Genomic DNA, 17,730 nt, shown 5'->3' on the forward strand with positions numbered 1-17,730 from the left:
CTGTTCACCGTTTAATTAGAATGGAGCTCCTATGAACAATAGGTTTATCAAAACATTTTCGGTCTTACCAAGAAAGACCTGCTAATGAACTATTTATAGCAGCTTGTATCTATTTTTGTCAGTAGTCTAAGGACTGACTTAGGACAAACGGGTTAAAAAAACAGGAAATGTGGTTAAGTAAGCGGGTAATCTCTCCAGAGAGTTTCCAGTTTGCCTACACGTTCACATTTTCTTCTGAATACACTCTCAAAACAACACCAAGTACAGTACCTTGAAATCCATCTCTGCTTAAAGGAGGGAATGTTTCCAGCAATAGCAGGAAGTGGCCTAGAGAAAAGTTTTACAATCTTTGTTAAATTCAAATGAGGCTCTGGAGTCACTGTCTGTGTTTTTTTCGGCTTTAATAACATTGGAGCACTTCTATTGCATTTCGGTTGGTTTGGGTGTTATGAAATGAATCCATAAAAGTCTTTGAACACTGTCATTGTAACCTCACTTCTAGATTCCTTTTAAAATAGTGACTTTCCTCCAACTTTACCTTTTTCTTTGACATGGGATTGTGCTTGTTAGTTAATATACTATGCACATATTTTGGTATTAGATATAAAATCATGTTTGGAGGTAGCAAAAGTAGTTTTATGAATCAGACTGGGTAAGTCTTACCGTGAAGCAGAAAATGTATTAAACATGATAATGACATCCATATAATTCCCAAAGAGGTATTGTTTGTGTTTTTTATTTTGAGGAGAGCAGAAGCAATAACATGCAAGTGAAAGCCATTCTTTGCTCTGCTCCTTATTTGTTTTTTTTGAATGGAACTAATAATTATTTTTTTTGTTTGTTTGTTTAATTTATTTGTGAGTCAAAAGGAGGAGTGAGTATAATAAATGAAGCAGCTTTAGTTGCGGTAAAGTCTGTGACCTGATGGAGTTCTTCTGTTTTTAGAATTACTGTCAGACATCAGTGTCCTGCTGTTGGGATCCTGCAGTGTACTAGAAATGTTTTTTTATGCAGGGAAAACAACAAAGTGTGATGATAAATTTTTAGTAATTAGAAAGAAACAGGCTTGTCTAGCTACTTTAATTTAGAAAACAGGCCACTGGAAGTAACAGTATTTGAAGCTGATTTCCTATCAACTGTCTTTGAAGGCAGAAACCTGTGTGCTGTTGTAAAGAGTAAAGGTGAGCTGCTTTGTTTTGTCCATGGGGAAATTCCAAGTCACGTATCTACTTTTTTTTTTTTCTTTCTTTTTAACATCTGCAGGGTGTTGGGTTAGATGATAACACTGTGTGGGTGGGGACACTTCAGTAAAACAGCATGACATAGTCACATACAAGTGCTATAGTTCATGAAAGACTCATGTCTGCAAACAAGTTACGTTTCTTTCTATTCCACAGTTAGGAGACTATCTTGAAAGGTACTGGCTTCTTGGAAATCAAAATATTAATTTTCTAAATGAGGTATTGTATTCACCGCAGTAATTGGAAATAGTAGCTAGCTATTAAAATTATTTTCCAGAAATAATAAAGCAGTTAGGACATTTTCTAATGAGGCGAGTAGAGTTTGTTGTTCTAGAAACTTAAAAAGTTTTTGTCTGTAATGGAATTTTAATTCTTTCAGTTAATAGTATGTTTGAATTAAACAGACTGTCAAATTTTCTCTGATCATAAATTGATTCAAATGCATTCTGTATAGAATAAATCATAAAATGATTTTTGCTGCGCAGCCTTGGTATAGAATCTCTAGTTTGTCTCTGAAATATTTTGTGTGTAAGGTGTATTATAAACTAGATTTATTCAGAATGCTGCACACTAAAAAAAGTTTTGTCATTCGTTTTTCTTTCCACTTTTATTCTGTGCTGCCTCTCATTTGCTTCATGGAATAAAGTAGTTGATGGTTAGAGCTTCAATCTGCTCAAGGTGCCAGGCAGTCGTCTGTAAGTTAGGGAAGCCTACAGATGCTCTGCAGCTCTCTTAAGGTTTGTGTACCAAGTCGTGTTTGCACTGATTTATTTTTTTAAATCCTTCTAGCAACTTCTGCATGCAGACACCAACCTCTTTGCTGACCTGCTGTGACCTCAGATGGTGTTTCACTTTTTAATGCCTCTTCCCCCTCCCACCCATTCTGTCTTACCTGTTTATATTTTTAGTTTTTTAAGAAGAGGTTACTTGCTTTGAGTCGGAAGTTATGGGTTAGGTTGGGTTGGAAAGTGAAATTCTGTGGTGTGTGCTGGGCAATCGGGCAGCGGGCTTTGTCAGGAGGCTTCCACTGAACCATCCAGTTCCCAAGAAGGCTCCTCCAGGCAGGCCAGTTATTGCTTGGCAAGTCGCAAAGTGTGATCTGGGGTTCCAAGAACCGCCAAAATACAAACAGGCTGTGATCCTACAGCGTAGGGTATCCTGCTAGCCCTTACTACTGTTTTTGTAACACGGTGTTTCTTGAAGGGGAAAAAAAAACACGTCCTAACCACACTGGAAATGATGCTAGAGTAACTGCAGTTAAAGCAGTTGTTAAATAATATTGCTGTTGCCTCAGCTACAGCACAGCCAGAATCTAGAGGAAATTCAACAGTTAAAATCAGACTGTTTAAAGAAGTTACATGGCTTTGTGGATGCCATTGATGAGTTTCTTTTTTAATGTGCACTACACAGCACTGATTAACGACTTGCAAAAGATGTGTGCAGGTTTTGTTTTTTTTTCCAGCAGTTTCATATAGCAAAGTAAAAAAACTTAGAGAAGAGCTGCAGGAGATTAACTGACAGTTCAAAACACTGCGTGACAGCTGGAAAGTACTACATTTCTGAAGCTTGGAGATGAACATTTCCAATATCGATTCAATTAAATCTGTCAATAGGATATAATGTAATTAAGAATATATATTAAGGTATTTAAGAAGTGGGTATCTTCCTTAAAACAGAGCAGATGAAATCTTTTTTTTTTTTTCATTTATCCTCCTTTATGTGTTGTTATTCCTATATTCACTGTCAGCAAAGCAAACGAAACATCAAATATTAAGTGCAGCTAGGTATGAAAACCATTCATGTCTCTGGATCACCATATTCTGTCTCATGTTACTTTTAAGGAAAGTTTTTATCAAAAAGTAATCAGGCAAAAAAAAAAAAGTTTCAGACTGATTGACTGTCATTGGCATAACTCACTGAACGGAACAATAAATTGTACAAACACTGCATACAACTGGATGGGCTTAAAAGTTGAAATTTCAGACTCTCAGGCATCAATTTTCCTAGCGCGACCAAGTCATGCTCAAGCCTCAAGGCCAGCAAATTCAGTGCTTGCTTTTCAGAGGCACTAAGAATTGCTCCCCTCAGCAGCAATTGCTTGCCGAAGCAAGTACTGGCCTCCTACAGAGGCCAAAACGCTCCCTGTTGCTCCCTCAGTTGGTGGCTCTGTGCCTGCCCAAGGCTCATTTTTGTTTCAGTCCCTCAGATTTTAGGTCAAGTCGCACTTGAAACAGGGCTGGTCACTTGGTCAGTGTGTGAAGAACCGTGCTTTTCCTCTTTGGTGAAAACTTTGCTTTTCAAAAAAAAAAAGAAAGGCTAAAATTGAGTGACAGCTATTGAACTGTAGACCATCTAGTTAGTTAATGGCTTTTTTAGCTCCTCCACAGAAGAGCTGCAGCTTTTAATGCTCCTGCCTGATTTTATTTGACTGTGAGTTGACCTTGGACCCTTCTTTCTTTCTGTCCCTTGTATCCTCTAATCCTCATCACTTGTGCGGCTTATTGCCAGTGAATCGAGGTAACTGCTGACACCATCCACTTTTTCTAAACAGTTGTATGCTTTTATCCCGCCCTTCTCCTTTTCACACAATCGGCAGGCTGAAAGGATTGTTTAGCAAGAAACAGCAGCGAAATTAGCTTCCCAGGCCTCCTAGCTCTGTCCGTTTCAAATGAGACCCCAATTTCACAAGAGTTTAAAATATGTCAAACCCAAGCTGCTGGGGATAACATTTCCTGTGTGTTTGTGTTGTCCTAGCAGAACTGCTACTCATTCTTTGAACTTGTGTTTTTTGCTCTGCAGAATAGGTTAAAAAAAAAAAAAAAAGTTTACTCATATCCTCTTTTCTTACTCTTGAATGACTGGGATCATTTGAAAAACTTTGTTGGCTTCGGAAAAAAAATCATCCTGTTGAGTTCAGTTGTAGCATGTGTAAGTTTTGTTCTATTTGTGCCTACAAGTTTTTGTAGCTTCTTTGCATCTTAGAATTACACATACGGTATTGCAGTTCCAACTTCTGCATGCTTATTCAGTCACTTCGGAGGTTTCCTAGTAGAATGCTGTCATCTGTGTACTTGGGGGAAACATAGCTCTTAGAACCACATGTGGGACAACTGGTAGCACTACCCCCTCCGAACATCTCCTGAATGACTCCTGCATTGTCAGGCTACGAGATCAGTTTCTGCTAATCCTCAGAACCACAAATCTTTTTCCGTTCTCCTTTTCCCATAGTTCACACAGTCATCCTTGCTACGGCTTTGTAGTATCGTTAAAATTGCTCGTAGATGTAGACTTTTTGACGGATTTCATTTGTAAAAATGTTAATAGGTGGTATAGACTGGAAATTAAATTTAATGGATAATCTTGCTAGATTTTTTTTTTTTACCGGTAAAAAGTGCAGTGGAGGGCCCAAACGGGAAGATGCTATTTTAAAGTTTCTGTCAGCCATTGTGATAGTTGATGGCTGAAACTGTCCTTCATTTATATGTCTCAAGTCTTCCCATCCATTTTCTTTAGAGCGTTCGTGGGGCTTTGTTAGTGGAAGCTAGAATTCCAGTAAGTCAGATTCTTTGGCGTTAAGAATAGAGTGGGAGTGGAATGCATTTATGCTGTAACAAAATAATAACATTTTCTTGAGAGAAATTGCAAGGGCTTGTTGAGACTTTCTTTAACACGTTTCTGTCAGAAGCTATGGAAAGGTATTGTATTTGTGCTTCAATATGCTAAATAAGAGGTATTTTAGACTTAAGAATGTTATGTTTCACTTGATTAGCCTAATAGTTGCAACCTACAGTTATATGCTGCATTAGCTTTCAGTGCTGTATAATAGGACTGGCAGCATGGTGTCCCAAAAACTGTAATTGCGTGGGCTGCTGAACAGTTGTAGAGAAAGCTGCACAAAAATTCTATTCTAGACAGAATTTTTTCATTTTGAAATGAATTTCACAACAAATTCACAGTTGGATGCCACTGCTTGTATTTCCACTGAATCATACTCCAGAAAAGTAATACTTTGCTTCAACAAAGCCTGCCACAAACAGTGCAGTGATATAAATCAGAAATTGGATATTTTTTAATTGTAGTTGTTCAAAATATAGTATAGTCATTAACTATGCCTGCAGGTCCTGACATTCAGATATGCTTGGCTTTGTCTCCACATGCAAAAACTAAAATCCTTCATAAAAAAAGAAGAGAAGTGCTGGGGGGGGGAAATACCCTTTTTACCTTTTTTATGTACTCTTCGTGATAGGAAACTGACTCCCAGGCAGCAATGGTTTTCACACCACTACATATTCAACAGCAGTGTGAGATCAAACCTGTTACATGGTTACTTTTAATTTCCAGCCTAAATTTACTGATGGACAATTAATTTCTACCTTTCTTTGGGGTGCCAATATTGTTCTTAAGCTCAACTAGTTCTCTCTTTTCTCCCTGATTGCCTATACTTACTGGCATTTTTGGAGTGCAGTCGCATCCTCTCTCCACCTTTGGTTAGTTTAGCTTACCAAGTCAAGGTCTTTCAGACTCTTAGATGCTGTAATTAAGGCAACTACAGTTTTATATGCGTGGACTGCCTCTAAGCTGCATAGTTTTGCTACTAATATTAGCTCAGTTTGTGCTGAATTCTTTGGCGTTAAATTGCAAAGCCCAAGAAACTGAGGAAATATTTGAGCTTGTGCTGAGTCCTCTGATTCTGCAGTCATAACAGAACCACAGGAACATCTCATTAGTGCTAGCTGCTGGAATTGCAGCAAAGAAATAGTCTCCTGTAAGCTCTCATGGGCAAGGGTGCAAGGTGAAAATGGTCATTTATGTCGTCTGTCTTAGGCAGTGGTGCTTAAAACCTGTGACATTACCTGGTTGTAAACCCTAACCAAGTGGCTTAATTTTTTAAGAATTTTGTCATGGAAGGTTTCTTCAGACAGAGGTGATAGGCAACCTTTTTTTTTATTATTATCACAGCCAAGAGCAGCTTAATTTGGATGCTCTCACAGCAGCAGCAGACAGAATTAGCAGCTGCTGTGCTGAACCAACCTGTTTAAAAGCACCCGAAGAGACACGCTATCTCAGGAGCTCTGGTGGGATGGGTGGAAGAAGAGGATTCTTCCGTCAAACCACATCACTCTCTCATACAACCCACCCAGATCAGCCTGTATGCATCCCAGCATTTCACTCACCTCCCAAATAACGCTTCTTCCCAGCTCAGCCAGCTGGCCTCCTCTTTTTAGGGCAGACACCTGCCCTCTCTGTTTATAACTTTGACTGATTAATGAACATGCTCTGACAGTGCTCAAGCATCCATAAGGGACCATATAAGTCCTAACGTTGCATGGCATTTGTGCAAACGTAAAAGCACACAGTTTCCACATGAAAGATCCTCCTGTCACAAGATGAGGCCAGTAGACAGCCAAGAGCTGAATACCGCATAGGTTTGCAGACCGAAATCAACACTTTGCACCCTGAGGTTAACTGTAAACCAGCTCCCAAATCTGCCCTGTACCTCTTGATGTGATTTGCATACCACCGTTTGGTGCCTTGTCAAGGTATATTTGACTGTGGGAGGTGGTACAAATTTTGTCCTCTGTGATACGAAGCCCGGGGGGGGGATTTAAACTGGGGCAGAGTGAGGCAGGAGGAGAGCAGCAGAAGAGGAAAAAGGAAGGGGGTGTTGCATTTCCACACATACCTGTGATCTTTTGGTGTGGTTCGAGTTCTGGTGTGTAGCATCCTTACTTTGTTTTGCAGGTTACAGAGGAGAGAGAGAGAAAAAAAAAAGTTTCATAAAATTTCTGCTATTGCTCTATTCCTCCCTCCCTTCCTTCCTTGTTGCAAAAAAATCACTAAGATAACAAGAAATTATATGCTTGCATACTAGTATACTATGTTGTTTGATTTGTTGTTCATCTAGTTTAAATGGAAAGAATGACAAATTTTTCAAGGAAAAGAATAAAGATAGCAACAAAAGGTATCAGAGATGTTTTGGAATATATCTGAAATGCTTGTTTTATTCTTTACCTTTTTCATTAATTTGCATTTCTTCCAAAGTGAAAATAGAACATTATTTCTGTAAAGATCATTATTCTTTTGTATGTTTAGAAACCAAAGGGCTTTTAGTGAGAGCTGTAAAGTCATCTTTGACGTGTGCCTCTTTGCCATGAACTTCTGAAACGGAGACGGCCTGTGCACGGGTTTGGGTGCAGAACTTAGTGACATCCTTGCTACGTGTTGGAAAGGGCTCCTTGTTCAGCATCTCTCCCTCCACTTTCGCCCAAATGCCCTTGTTTCCCCCAGGAGACCTGCGGGTACTTCAGGAAGCACCCTTCAATCTAAACGCTAGGCCGCACCGTGTCACACGGCGTAGACGTAGGCAAAAATGTGTTTGTATCTCATGCAAGGGGATCCTGTCTTCCTTTTGTCCTACTCTCATAAAGTTTTTGTCCATAAGGATTGTCTAGGAAAGAGTAAGTATCTCCTTCTTAGTAGGCTGTGGGAACAGCGTTCACTTCATAAAGCAAATTTAACCACAGCTGAGATGGCAGTTGCGAGACATTGCTGTCTCTATTCACGACACTATTCACGACTGTATCTTAGATCTTCCAGATCCTTCCAGTTCAGTCCTCTGAAGTTATTCCAGATGCAGTGCAGGGGACTAAGAGCCTGTCCTAACTATAAAACATACCCTGCTGAATGTCCTCCTGTTTAGGGCATAGTATAAATGGACAATTATTTCACTTGCTTGGTAAATAAAGTGCTTGCTTAACTTCTTCACCTTCCCCAGGAGGAAATTTTTACTAAGACCTGACATCTCCGTATAAATTGTCATGAGTAATACCTTCTGAACCACTTTCAGAGAAACAAGAATCCTTGCTATTTCCATCTATAATAATAATATACAGTTAGATAAGCTGATAAAGTAGCAAGGCCTTCTTCAAGGCTGTGGTATATAAGCGTTCCCTTGTGTTCTCTGTTTCCTTGTAACTTACCAAGTTGTAGTGCATGTCCTATGCCATGGTAAGTGCATTCCAGCAAGACATCCTGAAGTTGTTTGTTGTTTTTTTTTATAATGGCACTAAGTTTTTATTAAATGGCAAATTTGGTAAAATTGGGTTGCCAGAGAAGAATACTGAAACAGGAACCTGCTGGCTTTTTTAACCTTTTGCTGTAAGGAAATGTGCCTTTCTCCATTTGATTTGAAAAAGGAAATAGACTGGTGGTGTGGCTATGGAACTTTCTCTTTCTGCCTCTGATTGCAAAAGTGCTAGTGAAAGAAATGAAAAGAAAAAGTACAGTATTGAACTGTAGAATACTATGGCCTTGTTGAGATGATAGAATGAAAGTAATTAATTACCCTTTTTTGTTTTCTTTCAGGTGTCAGAAACTATTTGAAAGAAGCATTAGTGAATATCATTGCTGTGCATGCAGAGGTGAGAAAACTTCAGATTGTTCAATGCTTACATTCAGATGAATAATTTCAGTGTATTTTGCTCAGTAAATTCTGGCTTTCATACCCCTGAAAACTGTAGCTCTGTTGAAGTGTGTTCATAATAGATGTTGGTGCTTTGGGTTAGGTTTAGCCAACCAAGTATGAAACTGCTAACTTTTTTAAAGGCAGAAAGAGATGAACGGTTCCTGTTTATCCTCAGTAACACTTTGTTACATGTTTTGGAGTGCCTTTTTCTTTCCACTGTCTGATGAAAAAGAAAGCCAAAGTCTAAATCTGAATTCTTCCCTTTCCTTACAAAGTGGGGGGAGGGAGGGGAAGCAAAATGATGATGATGCTCACTTTCTCTGATTAACTTTATTTTCCACAGCATATAGAAACAAGCTTGTGCTCAACTTTATTTAAAGCAAATATTTGATATATGCCCTTTGTAGTGAAAAGGCAATATATATATCATATTCTTCTACATAGGATAAAAAATGAAAAGCTAAACACAGAATTTTTTGTAGTCTCTATATGGCACAAATAGCATTTGAAATACTTGGGTAGGCAATGGCTTATGACAGAGAGTCTATATTAAAATTTAAGTATTATTAAAATTAACAGCTTGCAGAGCTTCAGTTATTTGGCCTCTTGTGGCAATATACAGGAATTTTCTATAGTACTTTAAATTACAACTAGCTCTACAAGTTCCTTCCTTCTGAGTACTGAGAGTGTTATCAGATTACTATTGCTCCTGGTGTATATGCTGGTAATAGTATTACTCTTATCTTTGTATTATCAGAAATACCTTTCAAAATATCACTAGTATAGCTGCTCTACGTATTAACATCTATTTATTAATCTATTTAAAACCTGCTAAGATTCATCTGAGGTTCCTTTTTATTTTACTCCTCCATGAATTACAAAGCTTCATGTAAATCAAAATGTATCTTCAAAAAAAATATTCTATCGGTTGCAATGTTACTGTTTGGATTTCAATATATGCTTACAGCAGTTTTCACACTAGCATTGATTATTTTACCAAATTCTTCAGAATGAGGGAGTAAACAAAACTAGATACCAACATGACATTCATTTGTTTTTGCAGTTTTTCAGTGTAGTTGAAATTAATAAAAATGAAAATGAGGGCTTGGGCATTAAAAGATTCAAAGGCATTCTTGACTTCTTTAGCTAATCCTGATAAAAGGCATACTTATTAAAATTCTCCTGCAGAAAGGTGCACTAGCTTCTGACTTCATTGAGACTGATACTAATTTTGGCCCAAATAGTGTGTTGCGTCATGAATTTTTACATGTGAAATATTGCAGAAATGTGAAAATGTGTCAAGACGAAACTCCCATTTGCACTGTTTTCTGCTGAAATTCTCTAAGCTGGGTCAGATTTAAGTTTAGTTAGCAAAGCTGCAAGTTTCTGTAGTTTGAAACAGCAAAAATTATCAATCAGCTGAACAATGAGCATGGAAAGAGAACTACCTTTGAATTCAAATTCAGCTGAAATCAAAATAAGGGCATCATATTGCAAATTTGTGATGATTCACCATTGCTGAGAACTTTTTTTTCTTGGATTCTCTATAGTAACATCAAGAGTGCTCGTTATGGGCACAAATACTCTTTTCTCAGTAGAAGATTTTTTGTGTGTTCCTGGTATGTTTGTGTTGAATTGCTCAGCAATATTTGCTGCTGAATAAGATGACCCATGCATAAATTACTTTTTCTTTACTGTAAAGCTAAGTATGTCAGTTACATAGCTTTTGTGGGTCAAAACAGTCAAAGTACATGCAAAGGCTGCATGTTTGAATTGTCAATGATAAAAACTGATAGGTGGCATGTACCTATGTGGTCAGTGTACTTAGTCTGTGATGCAAATTTGCCTGTCTGAATGGTCAGCCTTATGGGATCCCTGATTATAATTCATTGCTTCAAGCACTGGAATGTGGGTAAGAATCCTACATTCATTTTTGTTCCCTTTAATTTATTTTTACATACATGTATGAATATCTTCTGTTATCTCTATCTACTTTTCCTTGTCAGACTCTATTCTAGCAAAATTTCAACTGCTTAATTCTCTAGGTCATTTTAAAGAGGAAATCAGGGGAAACATTTTTTACAAACTCTATCCAGTTCGTTTTCCTTCTTGCACCACTCTAGTCACATTATCTTCAGTTCCTTGTGTCATCTTTTTTCCCTAACCTCATGCAGTTTTAGTGCAGCTTTATCATCACCTTTAAGTCATGACACAGTTTTGATCTGTCTAACCTAGTCTCACTTCCTCCTATATCCAGCCTCTCGGTCTGCATTTTCCCCAATTCTGTGTAGAACACCATACTTTATTTTTTTTTAATTCACCAACAGTTTCTCACTTCCTTAAAGTGAGCTTTAGGGAAGACTGGTTACTTCATGCTTTCCTTTAGGCATAGATCTAATGTTTAATTCTGTGGTGGTGGTAGGTTGCAGTTGCTGCTCTGAATCTCAGATGGGGGATGTGACCACTTTGAACAGTTGTACAAATAAACAGTATAAAAACTAGTCTTGATGCATGGAAAAAACAGTAAGATGTAATGTTTTTGCCCAGGAGCTAACAAATTGCAGTAAGGGAAAAATCTAAATGAAAATCCATTATGCCACCATAGTCTCAAACCCTTTTTAAGACTCTTCTCCACAGAAAGCATAAAGACACTTGCCGTTTGACAGTGATGAGGCAAGTGTGCAGCAGAGCCTCTGCCACATATGAAAGGTTCTAAAAGAAATTGCAAAATGCTTGGGTAAAATGTGTCTGAATGCATAATTAGGTCAGTCAGTGACATAATCCTGAATTTAAAAGGTGCTATCCACAAAACAGCAGTTTATGTACAGCCACCTGACCACCTGCACGCATCAGGCGAGAGCAGATACTTTCCTTTTAGGTATTGCAAGAAGGTTGTCAGCATCACGTTGGGTAGCGAGCACTGTGGTTAGCAGAGGTGATTGGCCAAAGCACGGGGCAAGCGTCAAAGGATTCTTCAGGTTCAAGCTGCTGTGAATTTCTGTGTCCATTGTTAAAAATACAATGGCCCTTTCAATCAAAGTGTTTAATGCTTTTTACCAAACTATTACTTTATAAAATACTTATGTCAATATATAGGCATTGTGCTCATGATTCTTATGTTATAAAAATCAGGTGTTTACCATTTCCAAAGACCTAGTTCCTCGGGTAATGTCAAGGATTGTAGAAGCAGTCTCTGAAGAATTGAGTCGACTGATGCAGTGTGTTTCATCCTTCAGCAGAAATGGAGCTTTACAGGTAGATGAATCATTTGTACTGTCAAACATCTGAGTTTATAAAACTTAGAATAACAGAGAGGTATAATGTGTATTTGTTGGATTTACTGTAGCAGTGAAAACAAGGAGGTTAAAAGGATTAGTATACAACTTCTTTCTCATATTTATGGATGAATACCCTTTGGGAAACTAGTCCTTGGGTTGATCATATTTTAGCGTTGTCGTTGTGTAAGTGCGTAAAAGGTTACCCATATCCTATGAGTTAAAAAGCATCATAGAATCATTAAACGGTTTGGTTAGGAAGGGTCCTTTAAAGATGATCTAGTTCTAACCCCCCTGCAATGAGCAGGGACATCAGTCACTAAATAAGGCTGCCTAAACCATCATAACAGTATCTGTTTAAGTTGTTGTTAAACTACCATTGTCCTGTCACCAAAAAAAATATTTTAAAAGAAAAGAAAAAAAAAAAAAGTTTTATAATATTTAGAAGTTTAAAATCTTGAAAATGTGGTATTGTAGGATCTTGTAAGTCTTTACAGAACTGGTCACATGCCTGTTGTGCTATTTCTGTGTTAGCACTCTGTCATAAAATAGATGCAACAGATACTTTTACAATGCCCTCTTCATTTGTGATTGCACCAGTAGTTGTCTTTTCTGCTGAAAAAGTTTTAAAGGAGTTTATAGAAGAAGAGCTACATATGTTAAAAAACAAATTCCATTGACCTAATGATTGCTATGGCTGTAACAGGCAGGAAGAGACAACCTTCATTTTTCATTGTTTGTGATAACATTCTTGCATTATCGTGGGAAAATAAATATCCAAATGCAAGCTTTATTTTCCAATTGCTATTAGTAATTGCACATGACAGATGATTAATGTAGGAAGATCACAACCAAATAAGATTGGCTGCCAGCTTAAAGCCAAATCAATGAAGAGCAACAAAGCTACCTGTAAATTATTTTTATTTGACTGGATGACCCGCTCTATGAACTTGCTGCCTAAACCCATAACTGGAAGGATTTTCTCTCCCTTCTGCAAATTTCTCACTCATGATCCTTTTCTGTTCCTCTGAGCACAGAAAACCCTATGTCACTCAAGGCAGGAAACAGCAGTATAAGAGTGATCTGGGCCTGTGTCAGTCTGTTTAAAAGAGACCTGTTTCCTAAGAGAAGCCTAAATGCGTATACCCACATCAGATGGCCCATACTTTCACAATGGTTGCCCTTACACCGTGTTTATTTAGGCTGTGATGCCTGAGAATGTGACACTGTTACATGGTACTGGAGTTGGCTTTAGTGATCTTTGTGGGTCCCTTCCAATTTGGGATATTCTGCTGCTGCTTCATAAAATGTAGGGAAAACTACAGAACCTTATATGTGGACCTTCAAGAACTCCCAGATACTTTGGAGCACCATACAGAAAAGGTGAAACATTCTGTGATGAGAAAGGCATTCCTTATGGGTATGAAATTGGTGGGTAGCTAGGTCCTATTCTGTGTGAGATTTCTGGTACAAAAAAAAAGATGCATTAGTCTCTGCTGGCTTCCTACCTAGGGGAGAGATAAGGAGAAGACATAAAAGCCAAATGCTTTCACTGGAATCAGAATTAGATGTCTATGCTATATTATAAAAAGTTTTGTTTTGGAAAAGTAATGTCACATTAATTTGTTCTACACGTAGATCAGTTTCTGTAATGACTAGCTGGATTAAATTGTACCTTGATGAATAAGAACTGAATCTGAATTTGGATGAAGTTCAATTTATAATTTAAATGAAATAGCTATAATATTGACCATGTTCAGAATGCTTGTTTCACATGAAAAATCTGAGTGAATATTTTTCAAAGACTGAAGGAAGATTTGTGAACTTGGTTTAATCCTTGAGTTCATTCCCCACTCTTACGTATGGTAGAGAATGAACTAGGTGAAAATCAATACCTAGCCATACAGTACCGTGCAGGGATCAAATCCCCAAGCTTGTGTGCCCACCAGGTGACAGACAAGAAGCAAAGCACGACTGTTTTACTTCCTCATTTGATGGAAAAAAAATAAATTCAACAGCAAAACCAAGAATAAAATGTGTATTGACAGATTTTTGTACTCTTGTGTTTCCTTCCTTCCTGGGCAAGTCAGGCTGTAAGAAGTCAAGCTCACTATTAAAAAAAAATAAATAAAAAAGAAGCATACCCTATCAAGGTAGTGTCCCTTTCTCGGTCTGTAACAGAACGGAAAAGATGGAGCAGAATTAAAGTTTTATTACTGTTACTGAGAGACAAAACAATGTTTTCAGACTGCTACATAGTGACCGTGCAAACAGTTTGACTTGTATGAAAGTATGAAAAATGTGAAATTGTTCCTTCTACCACTCTCCTAACTGATACAGCAGCATGGCAACCAAAAATACAGGAAACAAACTGTAAGAAGTCAAGGCTGCTTACCACTGCAGCATGCAGTAGCATTTGCTTCTAAAAAAGATGAAGCTTTGGGATACTGGTATTCTGATCAAAGGAAGTTGTCTCAGTGTTTCAGTATTTGCATTTCTGTCTTCAGGCGAGACTTGAAATCTGTGCATTGAGGGATACAGTGGCCATATACCTAACACCTGAGAGCAAGTAAGTTGTGCTGTATTTTCTGTCATTTCCATGTAGTGGAGTCCTTGGTAAACATGCAAAAACACATGGTGTAAATTAAGGATTTTCAGGAGATTGATACAAATAGAATATATAATGTATTACATATATATGTGGGAAATTGATACTACTATGGCTTTATCATATGAAAGAATTTGTGGTTTTGTTTTGTTTTGTTTTTTAATTGATGACAAAGACTAGATATTCTTCATTCTTACCAAAGGAAGAGGTGGAGGGATGATGACTCTTACTTCAGCTACTGAGGAAAATGTTGCTAAGGCAAAAGCAGATGCCACTGAGTTTCATCCATTTTGTTACAGAGGTCCCATAAAGCATACCACAGAGAGTCTGCCAGAGACTTCAAAGAGGCTACAGAACCAGACACCAGCAGGATCCCCTTAAGGGAACATGGAGAATTAGGGTTCTCCACAAGCTTGTACATTACCCTACTCCTTTTCCACACACCTCATTGAGGAGAGTGAATTCAGCTTTACCCTGTCTATTAGAATGAAAAGCTTTCAGCAGTGCATCATTTCTTAGGGAGGTGAAAGACCAGAGCTAAACAGTGGGGGACGTGCTCATGCATATGCTAATATGGTTGGTGTAGTCAAGACACGTAAAAACACAAACTGTGGTAGCTGTCAGCAGTTTTGAGTAAAGTTCATTGATTGAAATTTCTAGTTGAATATATACGGGACTGGGTGTGTCCATTCACTATTTTCGATTACCTATGCTTTTGTTAGGATTGGCATTACCCATTCCCACAGGTTGCGATTTGGTCTTAACTCTCTCTTAACTGACCGATATTTTGCAGGAGACATTGCAGGGCTTAAGGCACTGATGTGTCTTCACGTCACTGCTGATGGTATTCTGTGGTGTCACTGCATTCAGTTTCAAGACTTGCTTCTTTGTACTGTGCGTCTGATAGTGATGAAGACCTAAATGTGGACTATTTGGCCCCAGCTTATATTGGATAAAACGAAATTGCTATTGTTTCTGAGCAGAATGGGAGCGATTCAGAGTGAACCACAGAAGCTGGAGCTTCATAGATGCCTTTTTATTCCTGGTCCCTTCACTGGCAGTAGATGCCACAAGCCACCAAATTAATATTAATTCTGCTGAGAGAAGGTTGTACCCATCGGTGCAGGAGTTGCATCATTCCCTGCATGGCTGTTCCATGTTGCCCGGAGAGGTGTGCAACACCCATCCTTGGAGATACTCAAAACTTGATTTGTCCCCAAGAAACCTTCAATAACCTCAGAGTTTTCCCTAGTTTGAGATGGGGGTTGTACCAGAAGACCTCCAGAGGTCCCTTTCAATCTCAATTATGCTATGATTCTGTGTTAGCACAATGCAAATCTCTGTAGGATCCCTTCTCTAGGGGAGAGTGCAGTGACTTATCAGCTGACCACAGGAAGCCAAAATCAACATTATATCTGTCTTCACACTCTGATGCTCACTTAGTTCTAGGCAGAAGGCAGGCTGGCAAACTACCTCAAATTCTCGGAGGGTCCAGAACATCAGACTCAGTCTTAAATCAGCAGATTGAACATTTCTTGTTGGTGTATGTTGTACATCACATCAGGGGTGTTGAGAGACCTACTTGGGCCTTCGGCCACTTTCTGTATAATTTGCACGTGAATGTCAGGTGTCAAGTTAACATTTTGTTAATTTATTGAAATAAGAAGCGTGGCTAAAATATTGTACATTTCTATGAAAATTATAGAGAGAAGCTGAAAGTTGAGACTTGTACCAGGTAGTATTTTTGTTTTCCTTACAGCTCAAGCTTTAAGCAAGCTTTGGAAGCCTTGCCTCAGCTCTCGAGTGGAACTGACAAAAAGTGAGTACACTGCAGCTTCTTGTTCTTCTTATGCTCTAAGGAGCCATTGCTTTTTACTCTTCTACCAGAGCTTTGCTAGAAGAGAGTTAACTTTTGCTATATTTGACCTTTTAAAATTACAAAATAGAAGCCTCTTTGGACAGAGCCAAGAATAATATAAACCCCTATTCCTTGTGGCCTGTTAAGTTATACAGAGGAACTGAGCTGATGACTTCGTGGCATATGTCTCTCCCATTCTAGCCTTATCAGTTCTAAATCGCTTTGTAATTATTTTATAATTTCAGTCCATTTTAGCCTTCCATGCTAATCTTAGTTTCTGTGAGGTCCATTGTCTTGTCTTAGTGAATTTAGCAGCAGTAAAGAAAATGACCAAGGAACAAAGTCCAAGTTTTTGTCAGCTGATATTTGGGTAATTCTCAAAACTGGCTTGTTTAATTTTAAAATCAAGAAGTTTCTGTTGTTCTTTCTTAACATCAGGAGGAGGCCTTTGGGGTTCTTTCTCCCCCACCATAGCAAACTTTGACAACCAAGCTGCTGTGCTGCATTGAACCTAGTATTTGGTGGTCTATTTTAGAAGCATAGTTTAATAAAGAGTGGTAAAGCACGGACAGATTTGTAATGAGTATATTAGTATAAATATAGCTTTTTTGAACTTGAGGTTGCTATTAAGGTACTTTTAGGAACTGAACTGCATCAAATCAGCCTGCACTTAACATTCAGAATTTAGAATATTCTGTAGACAAAAGTAGAGCCTGTTTGTGCAGCCCATACTAATTGTCTTTTCTCTGTTCAAACCTACTCTTCACCAGCCACAAGAAGTCTCAAGATAGCCCCTTGCCTTACTTGGGTCTCTTGCTTTATTAAAGATAGGAATCAGTTTTGAGATAGCTCTTTCAACTCAGACTTTCCGAAACACCTGTAGGGTTGGGGTTTTTTTGACTTGGTCACAAGTGTGTGAGCTTTTGTAGGACAGATGAGAATCAAGAACTGCATCATTTTTACATCTATCTCAGAGTTCTGAGCCTTAGACAGCATAATATTTGTTCTGTTTCTCAGGTTTCTATATGACAATTGTCATCATTCCACACTGGCCATAATATATATTTGTTTTAAAATAACACACATTTATGCACTAATTTAGAGATGTTTGTTTCAGTTTATTCAGTCATTACTGTGATACTAAATGATGAATGTGGCCATAGGCATCTTCCAGAGGGCTTGCTGAGGAAGCAGATACCGATTTTGTGGTTCAAGTTGTTGTTCGTGGTATTTTTTTAACGTTCAAGTATAATTTCTTCTGTTACTGGCTGTTCAATAATCAC

The 17,730-nt window shown here is 38.2% G+C and overlaps 1 protein-coding gene across 3 annotated transcripts in view; it reads left to right on the forward strand.

The window, feature by feature from the left end:
• EXOC2 (exocyst complex component 2) overlaps positions 1-17,730 on the forward strand; it is a 149,562-nt gene that overhangs the window by 130,393 nt on the left and 1,439 nt on the right. For all 3 annotated transcript variants that reach the window (XM_068670943.1, XM_068670942.1, XM_068670944.1), the window contains exons 24-27: positions 8,607-8,662; positions 11,839-11,961; positions 14,489-14,550; positions 16,349-16,408. In XM_068670943.1, the coding sequence (XP_068527044.1) occupies positions 8,607-8,662; positions 11,839-11,961; positions 14,489-14,550; positions 16,349-16,408 (301 nt within the window). The remainder of the gene's footprint in view (positions 1-8,606; positions 8,663-11,838; positions 11,962-14,488; positions 14,551-16,348; positions 16,409-17,730) is intronic.

Source organism: Anas acuta, chromosome 2 (assembly GCF_963932015.1).
Source record: "Anas acuta chromosome 2, bAnaAcu1.1, whole genome shotgun sequence".
Lineage (NCBI taxonomy): Eukaryota > Metazoa > Chordata > Aves > Anseriformes > Anatidae > Anas > Anas acuta.